This window comes from Dermacentor albipictus, chromosome 3, assembly GCF_038994185.2.
Source record: "Dermacentor albipictus isolate Rhodes 1998 colony chromosome 3, USDA_Dalb.pri_finalv2, whole genome shotgun sequence".
NCBI classification, from domain to species: domain Eukaryota; kingdom Metazoa; phylum Arthropoda; class Arachnida; order Ixodida; family Ixodidae; genus Dermacentor; species Dermacentor albipictus.
The window spans coordinates 157855372-157879214 of NC_091823.1; the positions used below are offsets into that span (position 1 = coordinate 157855372).

The 23843-nt window shown below is 47.6% G+C and overlaps 1 protein-coding gene across 2 annotated transcripts in view; it reads right to left on the reverse strand.

The window, feature by feature from the left end:
• The window catches only part of LOC135908670 (uncharacterized), a 52585-nt gene that overhangs the window by 23493 nt on the left and 5249 nt on the right, over positions 1–23843 (reverse strand). For both annotated transcript variants that reach the window (XM_070534812.1, XM_065440513.2), the window contains exons 3-4: positions 23148–23438; positions 3720–4112 (exon numbers count right to left, since the gene is read on the reverse strand). In XM_070534812.1, the coding sequence (XP_070390913.1) occupies positions 3720–4112; positions 23148–23438 (684 nt within the window). The remainder of the gene's footprint in view (positions 1–3719; positions 4113–23147; positions 23439–23843) is intronic.

Below are 23843 nucleotides of genomic sequence, written 5' to 3' on the forward strand. Positions count from 1 at the left end.
ATCGCAGCACCTGTGAGTGCATGTACGAGAAATGTCAAGTCTCTCTTCGTGTTTGCAGAGTTTCTCCGAGAACAGTAACGATTACACAATATATAAGCCGTCAAGTGTTGAAAAGGAACGAAGTGTGTGTTTTGTTCAAACAACTACTTTTCGCGTTGCTTTGCAAAAGGTACTACTTCGTCTTTATGCCACTTTTTTACACCGACAATGATGTCAATGTCGCAAATTTCACCCACATTAACTTCCTGGCCCTGAGGTCAACGTAATGTCCACATTCGGGTGCTTACATAAAAAGGGTCAGATATGGAGTGTATGCTGCATTTATAAATACTTCACAGCGGAACATTTCTTATGTCTCGACGAAGTGCTGGAAGAATCAAGTACGCTTCTGAATTTAGTCACCTTTCAGCCCCTACTAGAGAAAACGCGCAGAATATATAAGGCTAGTGAAAACGAACCAGCAATGCTTGAAATGGAACATCCGATTTGGGGCCTAGCCAAACTGCACTTAGTTTGGCTACAACTTAGTTTGGCTGCAACCAAACTAAGAGGGGTGCCGCAGCTGTGGCCTCCGAATCATGTTTATATCAGGCTCGATTCTTTAACGTGCACCTAAATTGCCCAAAGTACCGGCACGAAAAACACACGCGCGTTTGTGCATTTCCTGCTTCTGAATGCGGACACCGGGGCTGGGAATCGAACCACCAACCTCGTGCTCAAACAGAACGTCACAGCTACGCAGTTCTTGCGTTGCCGCTATAAACGCTTGAACTAGCGGCGCCAGTCGGGTAAATTGGGATAATAGTATGTGTACAGTAGATAGAATAAGAAAAATCTTGCTGTTTACATATTAAGTGATTTATTGGGTAGCCATGAAAGAGCGTAGACTATGACGGTTCTACAAGTCCCCCGCAAGAACAATAAAGAGTGCTAGGCTACGAAAAAAAATATTTAGATGGAGTGTATACGTTTCTTCGCTACTTTCGCACAGAAAAACAGTGCAGATAGAGGAATTTTTCATGCTATGACGGCCGCGGTAAGACACTCTTACTAAATGCGAAGTATTCTTTGCTTGGTAGTTTCTGTTGAGCCTGTGGTCTGTCGGGCCTCGTTTGCAGTTTCTATTGCGAAAATAAATGTGTGCTTCGTAGCATGACTTGAAATATGGCCTCACTTGAAACGGAGCATACAGATGGAAGCTCTGTCCGTTACTGTTTAGAGCGTTCGAGTGACGACGTTGTTATTATATACAGTGGACAATTTAAACATATACTTCCATATGTTTTGCAAAAGCAGGTAACACGTTCCATTGTTGCTACTACCAAATCGCTCGAGCCGGCATAGACCCTGAAATGGATTGCCACGCACCCAATTGCTATTAGCGTGAAAAACTGGCCGCACACTTAAGCCTAAATATGTTGCTTACTTGTGTTCAGTTCAATGTTAAATACATAAATACTCCGGAGTTCTAGGTGGCTGCTCACCACCCACTTTCACAACCTTAACCGGGCTGGTATATCTGGGGCACGTTGAATATACAGTGTCCCAACTATCATGCACGCGGAAATGGTCCCTAGAGGCACTTTGCGTGTATTCGCGGGCTTCTTTCACGGTAGGAAAAACACTTTTCATGTTTCTCGAAAATTTTCTCATTGACACTTTTCATCGAATTATGTTATTTGAGAAGTTGATTAATTAGTTAAGGATAATTATGCAATTAGGAGGAACACAAAAAAATCAGTATTTCTAAGCGGCGGCAAACAATGTCGTGTCCAGCCACATTGTATTTGTATATGTTTAAATGTTGGTGCATCATAGTTGGAACACCCTGTACATGAGCAAGTATGAGCACATGAGCACATTAACACCCTGTACATGAGCCCCTAAGTATTACTTCAGCCTCTCAAAATTAAGGCAGAAGAACTTATGTCGAGTATCACTTGACATACCGAGGATAATTCGCCGCTCTTTGTCAAACAGTTGGCGCTGACTCAAATTGTTTTTTTTTTTTCTATACTCAAAACCGCGATGAACAAAAGATGTGTGATTTTCGATAGTCTAATTTTTCTCTGCCGCTGAATTAAAGATTACGTTTCAGTGCAATATACCGATGACAAGTGGTATCCTGAAGCAGTTTTTGATCCATGTTCGCTAAAGGCTCATCGACCCGACACTGATTTCGGTCTGCCGACTGTCGGAGACAGCGTTTTTTCTTTCGTGTCGGCGCCTCTGTCACACTGCACCGACGTCGACAATCTGCCAACGGTCGAGGGAGAGCTCGGCGTAGGTACGGTGTGACAGAGGCGCCGACACGAAGGAAAAAACGCTGTCGGCGACAGTCGGCAGACCGAAATCAGTGTCGGGTCGGCCTAGTGTGAGTGAGCCTTAGGGCTTATCATATCAACCACTTGCGCACCACATTAATGTACGTTGCAGGGAACTGTTACAACCGCGGAAGTTTCTACCCGTTGGCCTGGACTATAGAATAGCCTGGACTATAAGATAAACGGGCGCTGCAAAAACGAGCACTTGGAGAGACTACTATCTGCTTTCAGTTACGATATTTAAGCAAAAGCACCGGGGATATCGGCATGTAATTCGATAACCACGAATGAAACTCCAGCACACCAGCAAACAGAACTCCAGCAGAACAGAACTCGGCAATTAACGCTTTGAAGCTACCACTGATGAAATAGAAACTACGCTTATATGGTTATGTATCAGCTGGGAGGGTTTGCCGTAAACGTTTCCAAAGTTTGAAGCAGTAATGTGGTTTGTTTGGTGCAAGATTCAAAAGAATATTTCACTGGAGTCAGACAGCAACTGCGAAGTTTCTTACAGCGTCGCCATGGAAACTACAGAAGTTCGATCTTTCTCCCGCAAACTGTCCTCTAAGATCGTTTTCTTTTTTTGCACGTGAACGGATCTTCATCGAGGTAGACCCCTTACTATGCAATAGTGAAACATTTAGCCCGAGTGAAAAAATTTTGATGAACCTTACATCACATAAATTTCATAATTTGCTTTGTTCTGGCTATGTACTACCGAATTTGAAACTTCTTTGCAACTATCCCCAGTACACTGTTTAGTTTGAAACACGTTTGATTTTCATTACTCAATGGTTTTAAAGTTGTGCTCGTGAATGCTCCATAAATAGATGTTCAAAAAGCAGCGTTGATAAATTTGTGAAGTGCTAAAACTCTAATTAGCCTATGGGTTGCACTAACTTTAATGGTCCTTCGCCTTTCGCAGGCAAAGCTTTAGCGACAGCATAATTGCCAATGCAGGAAAGCGGGCTTTGTAATTTCTGCAGCTTGTCTTTATATTATCGCCGCAAGATTGAGGAAAACACTCACAGAAAACGCGGAAATATAAAGAAGGAGCGAATTGATGCACAGCCCTAGCTAGTCACACCTTTACAGTTTCTTTCATTGTGTGCATGTTTTCTTCAGTTCTGCGCTGGAAATATGAACACAAGCCTTAGCGCCAGAAGCCTCCTATTCGTGAGCGGTCGCCTCCAAATACACGCTCCCAGCGGTTTAATAGCGTAACCCACCGTCATTGTGAAAGCGTCTTCCCGTTTCCGCTTCGCCAAATGCCGCCACAATCATTAGCACGGAGAAGATAATCAAGCGTCGGTTAACGCCAGGAGTATTTCACCTTGTACGCGTTCACGCAAAGGCCAGGGACGATACAAAACGTCTCAGAACAGCACTGACCACCTTGGCGCTGTACATTTCGCTCTGTCGGTGAGCCCGCCCGCCGAAGGCGAAGCTCGCGTCCTCCAGGCTGTCGCTGCCGGCGACCACTTGGGTGAGCGACGCCGCGTCAGTGGGGCGCAGCGTGAACCCCTGCAAGTCCAGGCGGGCGATTGCGACGGTCGCCGGCAGTGCCTCGAACACGAGGCTGGCATCGTGTTTGCGCCTGCATTGGCTGCAGCACAGGCTCAGCTCCCTCAGCGCCGAGGCCCGGGTCAGCCAATCTTTGAAGCGAGGGCCGTGTCCGAGCGAGATTAACCTGCAGTCTGCGCTGAGGCAGGCGATGGTCGCGTTTGCTTCCAGGGCTCCCAGCAACGCTTTGCCGCCGTCCAGCCTCGACTTCCCGTAGTCTATCTGCGTAAAAAGAAAGTTAACAAATAAAAACTCCAAAAGCAGTTGTTGAAACACGCGTATGCTTTAGGCCTGCCAAACAAGCGGCGAATTATGGACTCGCACTGGGAGAACAGTTTATTTTATTAAAATTGATTTTCCTAGAAGAATTACCAGCGGGAACTATCGTGATAGTGTGTGCGGGGGCTGCAAGCATGACGGTTCGAACAACGCAGCAAGGGTGCAGTGCGCAGCCAGCAGATGTGCTTGAATTTCGACCATCACTCATCAAACGTGTTCTAAATATGTATTTAGTTCAACAAAATATTTTGTTGCGACAATTATCATGAAGTACGCATACGAGTAGGAACACATTGCTTTCGTCCGTTTAGAAAAATATGACTGCTTACAAATTCAGTGAGGCGTAGCGTAATAACGCTTAAGTAACTTCTATATCCACAAGCACGAAGATTAGGCAAGTCCACACACGTTGCCCTGGTAGAAATCGCAGCGGCCACTCGCTAATTTTCTTTTGGAAACTCTGGTAGAATGTTTTGTCGTAGAGAAAGCTTGCGAAGCCGATATATGTGCACATTTAGAGCAGCAGAGGACACACTGACAAATCGACTGTGCAACATTCATGACTGCGAGAAAAAGCCCTCTGGCACGGTATATGTTCTACTCCCCGTTGGGCCTTCGGAAAGACTGGAGAAAATTTACCCGCGGGAAAAACTTGTTCATTTACTTCCCACGCATAAAAAAGTTATTGGGTATTCCGGATATTCCATTAGCAAGTTTTTAAAGCTACACATAACATTGGAGAAAATGTCCTAGCTTTCTTCAGTGCATTTTAACGAAAGCGCGATATAATTTCTGATGTGTATATTCTACATAAACACAACTGGCAAACTAAATATGATCTCGGAAAAGATTGTAGACGTTGTCATGCTAGTATATGCGGAGTAATTTGTGTCCTTATAGAAAGATTAAAACTCGTTCCATATTCGTATCGTTCCCGGTCTCTGATGACATCGCGTGATGTGTTCCTTTAGAAGACCCACTTAAGAATTTCTACGTTGATTTACTGGAGTAATCCCAGCAGGAAGGTTTTAAAGAACATTCACTTCAGTAACTTTACGGCGATCTAATGGGTAAACTTTGTACAGCCTACTATTTTATTACTGTAAATTAACAACCTAATTGGGTCATCAGGGCTGACTATAGAAATGAATAGAACACTTCGAAAATGCGCGGTATTGAGTTTTCGCCCTTTTACTAAATAGGTGTCCACTAAAAATTGAATTGGAAAACGAAATTTGGCATAATTGACAACCGCGCGAGACCTGAGCAGTCAAGGGTGCAATAACGTAAGGGTATTCCAAGCTTTTCTATTCCAAGGGCGCTATGCAGGATGCGCCGAGTTTGGCGAAACTCGGGATCTTCACGAGCTCTGGCGACACCCCAAAATGAAAGCACGAATGGTACCGAGACACAGTTTATCTTTCGACAAGCCTCCAGTTTCATTGGTTTATCTAGATTCACTCTGGCTGGCTATCATTTCTTGGGCGTTGCCTTCTGGGCGGTCGACGAACTGGGGCTCACGTGATCATACCGTCGGTGCATGGTCGTGCCTTCTTTCACTTGTTTGTCGTTCCACCGAGTGCATTACATGCAGAAGCAAGTTGTAAAACAAATGCATTTAGTACAATATTGTTGCGGGAAGAAAGCAGGCCCACGAGTGTAAAATAACTTATATTTACAAATGATGGATATCGCGTTCAGGCAACCGCCAGACTTCGTCTTTCTCTAGTCCAATTCAACGTCTTCCTTCACTTCACCGTAACATCACCCTCCCGGTGGGGGAGCTCCGTCCCGGTGCAAGTTAAACAGCCTCACTTATTGGGGGGACATAGGGCTTGAGCCTGGTGACGTGAACAACATCACTGGTTAAGTTGGGAGGCACGGAAGGCTGACCGAGTGGGGCGATCTCGTAGGTCACGTCGGACAGTTGGCGTAAGATCTGGTACGGACCAGAAAAACGGGACAGTAATTTTTCCGACAAGCCGACACGACGTGAAGGCGTCCAGAGAAGGACAAGGGAACCAGGTGAAAAATGGTGGTCTCGGTGCCGAAGGTCGTAGCGTCGCTTTTGAGAAGCTTGCGAGACTGTGAGGCGATGACGGGCGACATCTCGGGCCTGGGCGGCTAAGTCAATAGCATCGCGAGCGTAAGCAGTGCTGGGTGACTGTACTGCGGAAGGTAGCAACGTGTCAAAAGGCAAGGTGGGGTCGCGGCCGTACAAAAGGAAAAATGGTGAAAATCCGGCCGTGTCGTGACGGGACGAGTTGTATGCGAAAGTGACGTATGGTAAAGCGACGTCCCAGTCGCGGTGATCGTTGGAAACGTACATGGCGAGCATTTCAGTGAGTGTGCGGTTGAGTCGCTCGGTGAGGCCGTTCGTTTGAGGGTGGTACGCGGTAGCAATCCGATGTTCTGTAGAACAGGAGCGGAGCAGATCATCAACGACCTTCGATAGAAAGTAGCGGCCGCGATCCGTCAGCAACTGGCGAGGGGCGCCGTGGTGCAGGATGACGTCTTTTAGTAAGAAGTCGGCGACATCTGTAGCGCAGCTGGTTGGCAGGGCTCGTGCGATGGCATATCTAGTGGCATAATCGGTTGCTACAGCAATCCATTTGTTTCCTTTGATGGAAATTGGAAACGGACCAAGGAGGTCGAGGCCCACACGGAAGAAGGGCTCTGTAGGTATATCAATGGGTTGAAGCAAACCAGCGGGAGGCATAGCAGGCGTCTTCCGGCGCTGACACAGGTCGCAAGAAGCGACATAACGGCGCACAGAGCGATAAATGCCAGGCCAGAAGAAGCGGCGCCGCAGGTGGTCGTAAGTACGAGTGACGCCCAGATGTCCAGCAGTAGGAGCGTCATGAAGTTGCTGGAGCACGGTGAGTCGAAGGTGCTTGGGGACGACTAGGAGGAGCTCCGGGCCGTCAGGACGAACGCTACGACGGTATAAAGTTCCATCGCGCAAGGTGAACATCCGAAGGGACGGGTCATTGGGCGAGGAGCTTAGGCGTTCCATAAGTGTTCGAAGAACAGGATCCTTGCGCTGCTCGTCGCCAATGTGGAGGAAGCCGGAGAGGGACAGAATACTGATGTCCGAGTCTGCATCGGTATCGTCCGGTTGATCCACGGGATTGCGGGACAGGCAGTCAGCGTCTTTATGCAGGCGTCCTGACTTATATATAATAGAAAATGTATATTCTTGTAGGCGCAATGCCCAACGTGCAAGTCGTCCAGTTGGGTCCTTCAAAGAGGAGAGCCAGCAGAGGGCGTGATGGTCGGTGACAACGCAGAAGCTCCGACCGAAAAGGTACGGGCGAAATTTCGCGACCGCCCATACGAGCGCGAGACATTCTCTCTCAGTAATGGAGTAATTTCGCTCGGGCGTGGAAAGGCGGCGGCTAGCGTAAGCGATGACACGGTCTTGGCCCTGTTGACGCTGAGCGAGGACAGCGCCGATGCCATGACCACTCGCGTCAGTTCGTACTTCAGTGGGCGCAGAAGGGTCAAAGTGGGAGAGAATCGGGGAAGTGGTAAGCCGCTCAATCAGGGTAGAGAAGGCTTTCTCCTGTAGCGGTCCCCAAGAGAAAGAGGCGTCTTTCTTAAGAAGGTCAGTGAGAGGGTGAGCGATGTCCGCAAAATTTTTCACAAATCGCCGAAAATAAGAGCATAAGCCCAGAAAACTACGGACATCGTTCGTTGAACAAGGTACAGGAAAATTTCGCACGGCGTGAACTTTCTGTGGATCAGGTTGGATTCCGGCGGCGTTGACGAGATGACCAAGCATGTTAATTTCACGGCGACCGAAATGGCACTTGGAGGAGTTTAGCTGAAGGCCAGCCCTGCGAAACACGGAGAGTATGGTTGTGAGGCGCCGCAGGTGGCTCTCAAAGTTCGGCGAAAACACAATCACATCATCGAGGTAACACAGGCATGTAGACCACTTCAAGCCGCGCAAGAGAGAGTCCATCATGCGCTCGAATGTAGCTGGCGCATTGCATAATCCAAAGGGCATGACTTTAAATTGGTACAGACCGTCCGGTGTGACAAAGGCGGTTTTCTCGCGGTCCATCTCATCGACGCTAATCTGCCAATAGCCGGAGCGGAGGTCAATTGATGAAAAGTATTGGGATCCGTGAAGGCAGTCAAGAGCGTCATCAATGCGAGGCAAGGGATAAACATCCTTCTTTGTTATCCGGTTGAGGTGACGGTAGTCAACGCAGAAGCGCCACGAGTTATCTTTTTTCTTTACTAAGACAACCGGTGATGCCCACGGGCTACTGGAGGGTTCAATGATGTCCTTGTCCATCATCCTGTCTACTTCTTTCTGTATGATGGCCCTTTCTGTTGCCGAGACACGATATGGCCGCCTATGAATGGGGCTGGCGTCACCGGTGTTGATGCGATGCGTGACAACAGATGTCTGGCCAAGTGGACGGTCGTCCAAATCAAAGATGTCCCGATAAGATGACAGGAGATGACGAAGAGCTGTTGTTTGCTCGGAAGGAAGGTCGGGGGCGATCATCTTAGAAACATCGTCCGCAGGCGTCGAGTACGAAGGAGTGGATGACAAAGGTCCGTTCGTACTGAGGAAGGATTCAGAGGTCAAAAAAGAAATCTGAAATTCTTCCAAAGGAGTGATATGCGCTATGGCGATACCGTGTGGCAAAACATGTGACGAGAACCCAAAGTTGAGGATGGGCACGCGAGCGCAGTTTTCGCGGATCCGAATTAAGGTGCTCGGTAGGGCAATATTACGCGACAAAACCACGTCAGTAAGCGGCGACAGGACGTACTCGCCATCAGGTACGGGAGGACAGGGCGTCAGCAGGACATTTGTAGCAGCCTGTGGAGACAGCCTTGCAAATTCAGCAGCACATAAGCGGTGTGGAGCACAAGTGGTTGCGTCGGCAGGAAGCGGCAGGTCCAACTGTACAACACCTGCGGAGCAGTCAATGTGGGCAGAGTGTTTCGAAAGGAAGTCGAGGCCGAGAATTAGGTCGTGTGGGCAGTGTTCAAGGACGATAAATAGAACAACGGTATAATGGCCCCCAATGGTCACACGTGCTGTGCACATTCCAAGGACAGGTGACGTACTCCCATCGGCGACTCGCACGGTGCACGGTACGGCGGGGGTCAGAACCTTTTTGAGCCGGCGGCGGAGAGCAGCGCTCATAACTGAAAGCTGCGCTCCTGTATCAACGAGAGATCTAACAGGAACGCCATCGACTTCAATGTCCAGCAGGTTTCCACATGTAGGCAGGGTCAATAGAGGATTTGTGGGCCGGGTCGGAGTTGCAGCTTCACCTCCGGGAGCTGCACCGCCTAGTTTCCCGAAGCGAAGCGACCGGTTGCAGAAGGGGACGAAGAGCGGTGAACGAGAGGCGAACGGGACCTACGACCTTGCGGAGACGGGGATCGGCTGGATCTTGGTGGAGCACTGTCGGCGTTGATGTTCCTAGTCGGCGTATAGGGCGAGAAAGTGCGATTGTCGGGTACTTGGCTGTAGTGACTCGGAGACGACCACCGAGGAGGCGACGACCAGTGGTTGCGGCAATGACGGGCGATGTGTCCAATACCGGAACAATTAAAACAGATGGGTTTATCATCCGCTGTGCGCCATTCAGCTGGGTTGCGACGGAGTGGTGGAAAGCTTTGCGTCCGGGAGCGAGCGGTCGGAGAAATTTGGTAGGTGTTGGTATGGCGGACTGAGCAGAGAGATGGAATGCCCAAACTTGCTATTTCCTCCCGAACGACCGCTTGTATAAGGGAGATAGCGGGTACGCTTTCCCGACAGTCTGAACGAACCGGAGCCGGGGCCATGGCCTCAAGCTCGCGGCGAACGATGCGCGTTATTTCTTCCGGTCCTGCGGGCTGAACGAACCGCGGCGGGTCTTCGCAAGAAGATGTCGCGGCGGTATTGGGCAACCGGTCGAAAGTTTGAGTGACGCGGCGGCCCTTCGCTTGTTCGAAGCGCCGGCACTCCTTAATAATTGCATCCACAGTGGCACAATCCTTACACATCAAGAGATTGAAGGCATCGTCTGCAATACCTTTCAATATATGGCCAATCTTGTCTGCCTCGGTCATGTTGTCATCAGCCTTGCGACAGAGGGCCAGCACATCCTGTATGTACACGACATAGGATTCTGTGGACGTCTGAGCGCGGCACGCAAGTTCTTTTTTAGCTGCCAGCTGACGACCGACAGGTCTGCCGAACAGGTCTCGCATTTTTTCTTTGCAAACATCCCAGCTCGTTAGGTCAGCTTCATGTGTGTCATACCATTGCTTCGCAGTTCCCTTCAGATAAAATATTACGTTTGCAAGCATCATTGTAGGATCCCACCTGTTGTTGTCGCACACTCGCTCGTACATCGTAAGCCAGTCCTCGACGTCGACGTTGTCCGTGCCACAAAATGTTCCCGGGTCCCGTGGGTGAGTGAGGATGACCGTGGGCACGGGCTGCCGAGGCGTTGTCGCTTGTGTCGGTTGATTTGCCATTGTGGCAGCAGGTAGATGACGTCCGCTGCGAAGTTCCGTGGTGGTACCCCGCACCTTCCACCAAAATGTTGCGGGAAGAAAGCAGGCCCACGAGTGTAAAATAACTTATATTTACAAATGATGGATATCGCGTTCAGGCAACCGCCAGACTTCGTCTTTCTCTAGTCCAATTCAACGTCTTCCTTCACTTCACCGTAACAATATTATTAGTTACTTTAACGTGGTTTAGAAGCATTTTGAAGCTTACGAGATGTGCACTGAATGCGTCTTAGACTAATTTGTAATTTAGTACCCTTCGCATTATACCACGAGGGAGCGCTGTATTGGCGTCATCACATCCATTCACCGGGCAAGCATGGCGGCTAAGCATCAGGGAGGCCCAGTGTAAACAAACCCGTACAACGAGCTTGCAGTGCGCGACGTAGTGATCAGGCTCGACGAAGGCCACTATTTCTTGGATAGTTCTGTTCCTCCGTGGGCAATCTTCCCGTGCACCCGGTAAGACTGCCAATAGCTTCGGCGATTTTACAGATCGCAACGCGCACCTACTGTTCACGGCGAAGTGCTGAAGAAACAACTTGTCCGGTGCTGCTTCTGCGAGTGCGCCGAGTTCCTCCACTCTGCGTGACTGCGAGCGTCACGAACATTACATTGTGTGGGCAAAAGGTAGACATCCTATATAGCTACGAAGCGACGAGGTGGTACCGACGATGGATCTCGCTACCAACACAGTGAAGGAGACTTCGACAAACTGCAGATAAGTATATTTCTACTGTTTCATATTTAGCATAATAAGAGTGCACGGATTAAGTCACTTTCGTAGTAACGAACTGAATGTCCAGCAGTTTAAAGAAGGCAGTGAGAACCAATGAGTGTTCGTGCTTTTACGTGCAAGTGGGCCCGCGAAAATATGGAATAGATGAAGGTAACCTCCACTAACTTGGTAAGGCAACAGAAATTCATGAGTGACATTAAGCTAGAAAATTTATGGAAGAGTATCTTTATCCAAGTGAAATATCAATAGCAAGTACTGATATAAAGCAGGAAACTTATACAAAAATTTCATGGGTTGAACAGCACATGGAAGGCATTACCGAATCGTGATCGCCATGTTACCGATATCCTTGAAAAAAGTCTAGAATCATTGCGTTCCACCGGTTATGCAATATGGGACATAAACCTGGAGGTTAACAAAGAAACTTGAGATGTCAAGGACTGTGTAGAAAGCGAAGTAACAAAAATTGTTGCAGATAGCATTAAGGCAGGAAGACAGTGGCGTAGTAAACCGTGGCAACTGATATGCTAGTTGAGATTAAAAAAGAAAGGAATCGGCAGGCAGGCCATGCACGTATTCGATCACTTGTTGCCAATTCATATCAGGTGATTACATAAGCATTACAGAATGAATGTCAAGGAGAGAGAACTACAGCCAAGGATGGTAGAAAATTGCGTAATGGGACAAGAATATGATGTTTGTAGGCATAGGATGCAATCAGCTCGTATAAGACGGGATTGTAGGGTGAGGCATTTGTTTTGCAGCGAACAAAAATAGGTTTGTGGTGCTGACAGTAGAGACTCGTGAAGGTGCAGGGCCACCTCAGCTGCTGGCAGACTAATCAACATGACAATTGGCTCTGAAAAAGAAAACCCCAGTTTTGAAAAATAAAGCAATGTTCTCCCAACGCATTGTTTTACTATGCATACTACACTAGAGGCTTCCACATTTAAGGGCACTTGGTACTAATAGTGCAACGAGCATTTTTCTTTGTAAATAATGGTTTGTACGTGGCTGATTCATTCCAATACACTTTTTTGCAGCAAAACATTCTGCTGCTGGAGCCACTCAACCGCCTGGTGGCAGTAGGCGAGCGCCAGGCACGTGCTCTTGAGAGTGTGGCAAAGGTCCAGAGGGCTGCTCCGCAACAGTAGTATCGGTGCCCTCACTGCTCTCCTGTCGAGCCCACAGAAGGCACCTTATAAAGGAGCTTTCAGTTTAATATTTTGTTTATTATTCAGGAACATGAATAAAATTATTGCAGTAAACATTGTGCTGTGCATATTAGGAGACTTATAACATGCACTTTGTGTCCCTTCAAAATAGGCAAAAACGTAAGACAACCTGTGCCGCTCTTGGACCATGTAAATAAAAAAATACACTAATGCAGCATACACGTCATCATGCTGTTTGTTCTTTCTATGTGCAAGAATACAGTGCGTGTTCATTAGCCACAAGATGAACGGTGTGTGTAATTCACAATGAAGAAAGGAAACAGCAGGAGCTTAATAATGCTATCACCTATAGACTGTGCATATGACTGCAACACTCCCCAATTCAAATGTGCCATGCATTTACAAATTACATGCATGTTCGATACCACATATTCTTTAACATTGTCTTATAATTGCATGTACCATATTTCACACATCTTAAGCCCTTGCATAGCACACTTCTGATGTATCCATTTCATAGGCCAAATAATTGTACACTTTGTCCTTTTGTGTTGTATGAAAAGCAGCATCCTTTACAGTCGGATAAAACTTCAGAAGACAGGAGAGGCCCCACCCAGATGACCAAAGCGCAGCAGCCGATTGCCTACACGTCTAAAGAAATAGTCCCTCTCCAACGAGCAATATTAGTCTGTCCGGCGGCACGATATCAGTCTCGAGTGCGTGCCCATTGGTGCAGGCTTGTGTTCACCTGCCTTAAAGTGCAGATTCCGCAGCCTCCTAAAGTTGTATCCGACTATAGAAACACGTAATGCCTTGCACCAGTTGCATAGGCTTCTGCAATTTGATAGCACACAATGATCAGGAGCAGAAATCTATAAAGGCATCCAAGCAAAGCTGGCTGGCCACAGTTCCATTATGAGGGGCTGAAAAAGGTCTCGCCAAATATTCCCATGACGTCCTTGAAAAAGAGGTGGTGTTTGGCACTTCTTTAGAATCAAAAACAGATTACACTGAATGTTGTGTAGCACGTCAAAACAAACTGAGCTTGGTTATTTGCACAGCATGTAATGGGAGGTCGAGCTTCACATAGGAAACAAACTGCTCTGTCCAGTACAATTTTGAGGCCGGTATGGCACCTATTATGGCACCGGTATGGCACCTATTATGTCAACAGTATCTACATACAAATTACACTTTTCACAGGCCATTGATTTCACCATTATTTTTGTGTGATGGTTCTTTCAATCAGCGCTTGTATTACATGAGCAGGTGGATTTGAAAGCAAAGCTTTGTTTGCAAACCTTCCGACTTCCATAAGTGTGTGGCAAGGCACTGGCATGTTGTCGAATAGCTCACACTTCCTCGGTCCTGCACCAAAGAAGCCCAATGCTCTATTTTAAGTTGGATCGCACAACAATTCAACGGCACACAAAGGAGTGTAACACACACAGCAAAGCATTCTGCTGTGTGTATTTCTCTTTGTGCCCCGTCGAATTGTTGTGCAATTAAACTTCAAGCTTCTATACCAATACACCGTCTTCAACCTCACCAATGCTCTAGTTATTAGGCCACAATGGTGCACATCTTTGAAATTTCCCAACACAAATTAGTTCTCCAAAAAATCACAAATGTTAAATTTTGCAGCACAGCTGTATGTATGAACGTGCCATATTCTTTACCACTAAACTCACAGGAATCAAAGAGGCAAGCATTAACGAGCCTTGCTGCCGCCGTTACCATTATCATCATGACACCAATGGAAAGACAGTGCCACGTTTCAGTAAAGGGAGTGCTGGAGGGAAAGGTGTGACAGCGAGGGCTTACAATAAAAATAACAGTTACGAGACATTTTCAATGCCAACATATGCTGCATGTCGCTCAGCCTACTTTGGCAATGCGGCAAGTGTTTACTCGTTTGGGCATATCACGTTTTGTGTAGTTATTGCTCTAAAGCTGTACAAATGGTCTATTTGCTCTGCAAGTTTTATTTTTATCATGGTAGGTTAAAGACCCACTTTTCATTGGCATCTGCACCACATTTCTCCCGATATGTAATAATGCCTTGGTGGTTCATGACATCTTCACGTACAGAGAGTTCTGCAGAGTATCGGATGTGCATTGTTCTAATGCTTAAGAATTAGAGCCCCATTATGAGACGAAAATATACAATTTATCCATCCAAAATAACGCCGCCCCCCCCCCCCCAAAAAAAAAAAAGAAGATGCACTGAACCTCTGGCACATGCATCGACAGTGAACAGAGCAAACAATCTGAAGTATTTTGTTCATGCAAGCCAACACACTAAGATTCTCAATGCATTTTCATTTCGCCACAAATGCATAGGCACAACCGGCTTGGCGCAACATCCACATCTCGCGCTGCAACAAATTGTGCAATGCCTCGCTGTTTCATAGTGCGGCCGATAGATTACGCATGACCAAAATTCAGCATTGTGCATACTTAGTAACTTCACCAATGAAGAACCCCAAGTTCTTTATGAGATTAGGATTCAGAGGTTACTTCACACAATTAGTGATATCCATTTATCTATTTATACTTAACCCCTTTCCCAAGAAAGTGAGCCATTTCGAAGGCACCCTGACAGATAAATAGAACAATCGACAAAAAGTGATCAACCAGCGAAAAAGCCTGTTAATCACAGTAACGCTGACATTGAAGGCGCCTTAATTCCTACGTACGTTCCTTCGACACACCCGACTACGTTCGTAATGTTCCCACGAAGTGGGAAGCATTCTTTTATATATGCCCGCTCCGCCGCAGTATTCTGGAAAGCTAGCCACCGCTTACGCACTGCCGCATCGATAAGCGCGTCAGACACATCTCTGACACAGCGGCTAACAGTAGTTTGATGGCGTTCGATGTAACGCTCGGCGCCGACGCTTCTCTGAAAACTCCCAGTCCCGTAGAAACGGAGGGCACAGATGACTTGCTCTAAGACGGTGAGCGAATGAAGCCCGCCACGCTGTCACCGCAGACGAGAGTCTTCGCCTCGCTCGTCACACAGCCAGCACACTGATGTCTTCGACAGGCGAAAATGACGCTGAAACTCCCCGCCGGTCATGCAGGTGAACGGGTCCGGACGGTCATACTGACGCTTGCTGCCGCTGGATGCAATGCCGCTGCCGCTGCTGCTGCCGCCGCCAGGTTCCCGAGTTGAACTCGGAGGGGGTTTCGCGATGTACGAGTTTAGCACGAGTTCGCCTGTCAATCAAAACCAGAGGTCACGCCCCGCGCGAGGCATGTAACTATTGCGCGCGCACCCACTACAGTTGGGCCACGCCCAACTTATCTGCCGGCAACAGCGACGCGGTGTCGAGCTGAGAGGCATCAACAATCTTGACCGCCGACATAAAACACGCACAACGCACTGTCATCGGTGATGTACTGAGCACCACTATCGAAAACAAAGCGTTGACTGTCGCTGGCACACATCTTCTCGGGCTGAGATGGCCGCACAACACGGTTTCATTGCCTGCATTGCGGCGCGTAGCGCACAGTAAATAATTATCGGCACGTCACTGTAGGTGCTTGCAAGGCGTCGAGGGGGACGACGATGCTGAGGAGGGCTTATTGCAGCAGTCGTTTCAGATAGCTGCTCTGTCATCGGTGATGAAACGGAGCCACAACGTCGTAAACACGATCAGCGTCCGAGAATCGCTCGCTCTTCTAGGCCCAGTGCAATGACATTTCTTCATCACAAGCACTGCGCACTCAACAGTTCCAACACATCTCTCTGTTCGAAATCTGATTTCATAACTGCACACAAGAGTCCTCACCTGCCAAAATGCGAGTGCTGCGGTGTCGTTACGATATCCATCTGCGATCGCTGCTGGCTCCAGCAGAGGTAATCCGCAAGCACCTTCGACTGCACAACACACTCATATACTGCGTACGTGCGCTCAGAGGCGCCTTCACTGGGCAAGCGATGACAAGCGATGAATTCTGTCGCTGGGGAAGCACGCACGTTTCGCAATGTATCGCAAAGGCTTCGCGCACAAAGATAAACTGGTACATTTTCACTGAACTGCGACACTACGCACTCTAAAATAACATACCGCCATTTTACAGCGACAGCTGTTGTGTCGTTTTTAGTTGGTAAAGCGGGGGCCTTAATAGCCTAGTGAAGCGCCTGCGATGAACAGCCGTACCGCGGCGCTGCGTTTCTATTCCCCTAATAGAGAAAGAGTGGCCATGACCCTCCATGGATCATGACCGACTTTATTGAGAATAGCACTGCAGCGCCCCTAGGCGACTTATCACCGTATGAACGCCCTCGTGCGTGCGACCCGTTTCAATGTACCGCTTCTAAGCTTTCGCCTCCCTGTCGCCACTCACGGCAAGATGTGCAAAATTTAATAATTTGCTCGATCTCCGTTTATCATCACAAATTTCTAGCATTGAAAACGAAAAACAGATACCTAAAGAAATAAAAATGTGCGTTATTTTATTTGTCGCATTTTAACGTATTCGTTTGAGTGAAAGTGTAGGTGCAAGAATGCGCCGCATGTACCCCGTTCGCATTCGATGGAGGATAGATAGATAGCGCCCGAAAGATGAGGCACGCCCTTGACGCGCCCGGGAAAGGCGTGGCAAACGGCTCACGGCAAGTGTGCTGACAGACAGCGGGGCAGTCACGGTATCGCTAAGTTGCGATAATCCGTTGATAACAATACGCGGCGCTGGCGCGTTTCGTTGTGCAGCCTTCTGCGCTTGAAACGTGGAAGCAGCGTGCCGCGCAGGGTGCGCTCATGTTGTCATACGCGACTTTCTGTCTACATATTTTTTGCCTGCACCTTCGGCCCGTTGCGCGCTATCTCCGTTCACTGACTGCCGTCGAGCAAACTCGGGCAAAACTCGGGTGAACGAGAAACTCGGGGCATCCTGCATAGCACCCCAACTCTGCAATCAGCCCTCCACGATTGGTCAAAAACTTTTTTAGACCACCCCCACTTCGCCTGTCTGTCACGTGACGTCACGAGAACCGTGGTAGCTCCCCATCTGATATGACGCATACACACTGATTATGCATCATTGGACCGAAAAAAAATTGTTATTTCTGATTAGACGCCTTTTAGCCTTTAACCCTCTGCTATTGGTCAAAAGTTTTCGGCCTGCACCCACTTCACCTGCCTATCACGCGACGTCACAAGACCGCGAAAACACACCGCGTCGAAGTGACGTGCACGCGTTAAAGAGGCACTAATATGCCGAACAAAACTGAATTTTTTAATGAATAGACGCAGGCTGCCCCGTTCCGAAAGGAATAAAAGATGGCTGCCGTCCATCGCTCAGGCACTGGCTAGTCACGCCTGCCCAGAGCATGGGTTTATTTGCGCCCAATAAACTTTTTTGCGTGGCATGTAACGCTTGCAAGCCATTTCGACACATTTATGACCTCGTTCTGCAAACGCTTCTTTGATAAGAATTCATTTTAGCGGCATTCTTAACCTTACGTTGCATGCCGCCGCGATTTTCGACCAGCCACCTCAAGCCAAAGTAAAGGAAACCGGACCAATCGTAGACGCCGGCGCACCACCCTCTTCATCCGGTTATCAATTTCCGGTGCACTGGCTCGGCCCAATCGAATCTCTGTCCACTTGAGCGGGCTCCTCGCCTCTTGTAAGCCAATTAGAAAACACAAGCCGCTCACTGCAGGCAATGTTACTCGTTTTTCAAGTCAACAAAAGTGACCTATTATAAACGAGGACAGAGTTTTATTCGCCTGTTCACACAACCATGGGAGTCACCGCCCGACGCTTGCGTCAGTGGTTACGCAAATCTGACATCAGGAGATTTGAATGAAAACATATTGGAATAGTTGTACCTTATAAGGCTCCAAATGACAAAAGTATAGATACATATTTCTTAGAAAGGTGACGTGTATGCGGAAATCACATACAATAATTCAACTAAGATTGCGATGAACTCTTTGTAGTGTGCTGTTATCGAATATTAAAGTGGAACAAACAAGGTGAAGACAAGTGTGTCCGTGTTCGTCTGCTTTTCTTATGTACATCGTCTTCTTTACGCTGCATTGTAGCATAAAATTCATGTTTTTGCAATACCGAGATGGAGGTGCAGGATCGTTTCGATTTATAAGGAGATGTATCGGTGCGTGGTGACAAATTAGTTCAGGCTAATGTGCCTAATATCTCGACATGCATTACTTATTTGCACCTGTGCAAAACACTATACGTGGCCGAAATATGTTGGTCACGCATAACCAAGTGCCGCAATTCTAAAGGTGCGCATTTCTGCTGTCATCTGAGGCGTTCATTGTGGTCTAAATGCTTAAAATCTTTAGAGAGGCAGCTCTGCCGATATTAGTCGCGTACAAGTCTGCAAATCACGCGTGCGTAATTCCCTAGTAACAAGATCACACATCCTTGCGACTGCGCTGATTGTGGGAAAAGAATGCCAGACCCTGAATCCGCAATTTCGCGCTGTGACGAATGCACTGTATTTCGGAGCAGAAGGCCTAAGCCCTGTGAAACAATATTTAAATTAACTCCATGTCACGAGACGTCTTATTGCACTGTTAATATACCAGGATTAAGTCCGGGCTTAGCATCGCTTGTCAGAGTTCTTTGCATTATGACGTGCAATGCATGTGACATATATGCACCTTGCACGTTTATGTATACTTGACTTAACTCAATCTCTGTACTCTGCTTTAATTCTTTCTTTTTTTCATCAGTGCGCAGTGAAACAGGAAGGAGACATATTAGTTGCTCCGACCAACTTCTCAGCTTCACACGGTCGCTAGGAAGAATAAGAGTGGTCATTGAAAATCGAATGGCTGAACTAACTACACGTGCCGAGAAACGTGATCACCATTCACTGTAAAAAAAAAAAAACGCGATATAGGACGGTGTATCCCCTGACCCTGGAACCGTCAATGGAAGCAAGCCATTCGCTAAGATCTGTTGTATTAAAGAACTATATTTAGTTGTTGCATCGGGCTTCTAGAAAAACAAACCACCTGCCATTACAAAATATATTTCGGCTCTTTCGCAGTGCCTCATGGACTGGAAATCTGAGTAGCGCTAGAAGCATAAGCATGGATCAAAGCTACAGCGCATGACGCCAAGTTTCGAGTGCTCATTTTGAGAACGTACACATTCTTGTGCATACACATCATTGTGCATGCGAAGAATCCTGCTGTGAATCCCAGTTGTAACAGATAGCATCAGGGAGGCGATTCTCGAACATTCGTGTCCTGAATTGTCTGTATTTGCTGCTTCAATTATCTTACGTGTTAGCTCCACTCTGACCCTTGCCACGACGCTGCAGTGTTGTTTTCAGAAAGCGTCCTTCAGTCAAACTCAACTGCGGCCGACATAACTTTCTGACTTTGTCAGGAAACCTGCCTCATTTGCCGCCTATGGGAGAAGACTTGCCTCCTTTCGTCCATTTCCTAGGCATGATTTAAACATGTTGCAATAAACTCAATTTAAAGAAAAACTTTTCAGGCGTGTTAAGCGCGGCCGGTAGCGTTGTCGTCATGCCCGCATAGACTCGAGTCACGCGGAACAATAAGCGGACGCCTCATGTTTCATGAATCCGCGCGCAAAAGCACGTTCCCGGCTGAGTCGCCAATCTCTCTCCTCGTACGTCTCGATGTGCGCCCACGCTTCTTTTTGTTAGCACTCGCAATTCGTAGCCAAATGTGCCGCCCGCTGCCTTGGAGTCTCGGCCGCCCTAGGAGAGTGAGACACGTCGCTCACACGGCGGTATCGTTCGACAATTTTCTTGCACATGCGTGAACCTCATATGGCGTCTCTTAGCAGGCAACGGTGCGGAGGTTACGCAAGTGGCTCGGTGGCAAAACCTCATTTCTCGTGTTTTGCTGTGTGACTGTCTTGAATCTCCGAAGGATCCTAGGAAAAAACTGCTTCCTATATGAATGCGCTGGCATTCTTGGGGAACTCCACCGAATTTTCGAAGGCTATACCTACCTGCCTATTGATGTATGTTTTTATCTGACCATTTTTCCGCTAACCTTGGTCACTGTGTAGTCCACGGTCGAATGGTTAGGACAACGGGTTGCTGCGCCGAGGGAACCGAACCCGAAACCAACCGTGGGACGAACTTGTCTCACTGAATACGTGGCAGTGTGTACGGATGTGCCGCTCTTCAGCGAACCTCTTTCCCGCCGACATAGGTCAACGTAGATGCGGAACCGGGTACATCACGCTCTGCAAAGCAATTCTTTGACGCCAGCTTTGAACGCGGAGTGTGTTCCAATGGGTCTGTGCTGGTCTTCAATGAACTTCTTTGACGCCAACTGGGCATACGTTCCAGTTGGCATGTGCCTCTATTCAATGAGAAAACGAGAGCCTTTTAATTTCTCAGAAAATGGACGCAACCGAAGCCACGTCACACCGATTCCTCAAGGACACCAACCAAACGCTTCAGCAGGCTGTGCCACAAAAGCACTGGGTATGTTCCGCTTTGCAATGGATGTCGTTGACGCCAACGATTTAGCGAGCTGCGCCATTAATGCAATTGCCATGTGCCGTGCTTCACTGCACACTCCCAAACTTGACTCACGGTGTGACGCTGTGTGTGCGGCAAGTGATGGCGCAACCCTCGTATGCTGGGCAGCATACGAGAGTATATTAGCCGCGTGCCTACGCTCCTCCCACGTCCACGCGTTGCGTGATGCCACCGGGTGAGAAGGGGGTGCTTCGCGTGCACCCGCCTTGACTCTGAACAATGCTGGCTGTCGCTCCCAGGGATAGATCTACTAGTACGCATAAATATCCGAGTTAGTGGACGGACCGATGGCCGTCGCTGAAGCCCACGTGGTAGTGCATCACACGCGTAATGCGCAGTTTGTGGGTTCGATCCCCACCGGGGACAAGTTAACTTTTTCTCCATGTTCATTTACACTCTCCTTCATTATTTTCTCAATTTCAGATACAACCACCGTTATTTACTCCTGCTTGCCGTGGCGTCATTGCCTGCTGGCTTTATATGGTCGCGATAAAGAAAAATTGAACCTCTCTGTTTTCCTTCTTTCCCGTATATATATATATATATATATATATATATATATATATATATATATATATATATATATATATATATATATATATATATATATATCAGAAGTTGCTGGAATGTTAACGATACTCCTATCCGCTGTCTGTTATACGCGAACCTTCTGTAATCTCATTGCATGTATGCGTGTTGTAGACCTATCTGGAACACACGCGGGCACCAGCGATTACTTCGGGACCTTCCACGACTGATGGATAAAAGCTGACGCGCTTGACCCGCTGATCAGATTTTCGACGATCGCCGACAGTGTTCGCCGGTATTATTGCGCTTTAAGTGTAGCCTGTTTTTGTGGTGGGCACAAGATGGTCCAATAAAAGTTACTTCCGTCTTTCACAGTATTGCTAGTGTGTTCGCTACCGTCACTACCACGCAACAATATATATATATATATATATATATATATATGTGTGTGTGTGTGTGTGTGTGTGTGTGTGTGTGTGTGTGTGTGTGCGTGTGTATTCTTTTTTCCTTGAAGTATGTGAAGCACTATGTTGCTTTGGCTTCGAGCGCGACGGTGATACGAGACTTCTCATGACGCGCCCACACTGTGCACCCTCTTGGCGAGGCGGCACAGCTCGCGATTGCTAGGCTCGCATTACGCAGTGCCGTCGCCACCTTCCATGCCAGTGCTGCTCGCATCGAAGCTGGCAATCTCAACATCACACGGGCAAGTCGATCGCGCAGGCAAATTTTACGGGGACTGAACGCACAGGCTTTGGTTTTGCGAAATGTTGAATATGTTCACCTACAGAAGGCACCCGAGTCTAATGCAAGATGCATGAAGTTTAGCACAGCTGTATTTCTTAGCGTGAAAGCGACACATACAATGCAGGAAAAGACACTGTCATTCGGTTGTGGCGTATTTTCGATGTAATATAGCACTATGCCAAAGCTCATGCAAATGTTACAGCGTATTCTTCCCAATGAGTTTGAGCAATGGTTTTTAGGACACGGACTATGGAAACACATTGGAGCGATTATTTCGAATAAAACAGAGAAGTAAAAGGAAATTGCACACCGCAACGTAAGCGTGAGAAACAAGGGCTGAAACAGGGTAGACCAATTGCACTAGGTACAGAACATGCCATCCTTGCGTCTTTATTTTCTTTCGCCTCACTTGCAGCATCTGGTACAAACGAGGCCAAATTTGTACCTTTCTTTCGAACTAAACAACGCACGAAACTGAGTTCTTCTGCGATTTTTCGCAAACAATGTAACTACATCTTAGCATGATGTTATTCTTCGCAGCATTATGGTGGCAGCAGGCGAAGGAGCTTGCCTGCTCTATCGTTTAAGATAAAAACATGGAGCTGCAAGGTGCATATATAATTGCTCATCGCGGCTCCTCGCACTAACACCGCACTGCTGGACGGTCTGCATTATGAACGGATTTGCGCCTGTTCCGTTTAAACGGTGGTTAAACGCCGTTTAAACGCCACTCACGTTTACGTAGAGATCCGTGATCCTGAGCCTGGAAAGGTTCTGCGCACGAGCCACGCCTTCTGCCAGCGGCTTCAGCCACACGTCCTTCTCACCGGACAGCGCCAGCAAGTCCAGCGAGAGCTCACGGAGGTTTGCCGACAGCAAATGGCCGACAGCTTTGCCGAGCACGAGAGAAGCAGACTCGCTAAGTTCACATCGGCTCAGGCGAAGGCAGGTCAGCGAATCGCTTGCTCCGATGTTCGCGCAAAGCATCCGGTCGAAATCGGTCTCGGCCGCGAACAGGTCGACGACCTGGAATGTTGTAATGGTGCTGATTAGGCATCAGTTGTCGAGCAGCGGGTGATGCATTTAAATTCGTACTTGCACGCCCACATGACATGAATGTGATAGAGCACTTGCCATTCACAATAAAGTTATGTGAAAAGTATCGTTTCAAGACTGGTTTTTCGCATGGAGTCCTTGTAAAAATTGTGCTTGATGTTCGAGTGCATCATAACAGAAAGTTTCATGAAAGTGGGAAAGCAACACACAGTCACTAGAGACAACCCTTAATTTCCAGAAGCACATTTTAAGTTTACAAATATTTTTGATTCGCGCATTATATTTATGTATTAAATTTTGTTTGTACGTATGGTTTATGACACGTGGCATGAGAAATGGTTCTTGCCTATTAAATTATTAATGGGTGCGTGAACC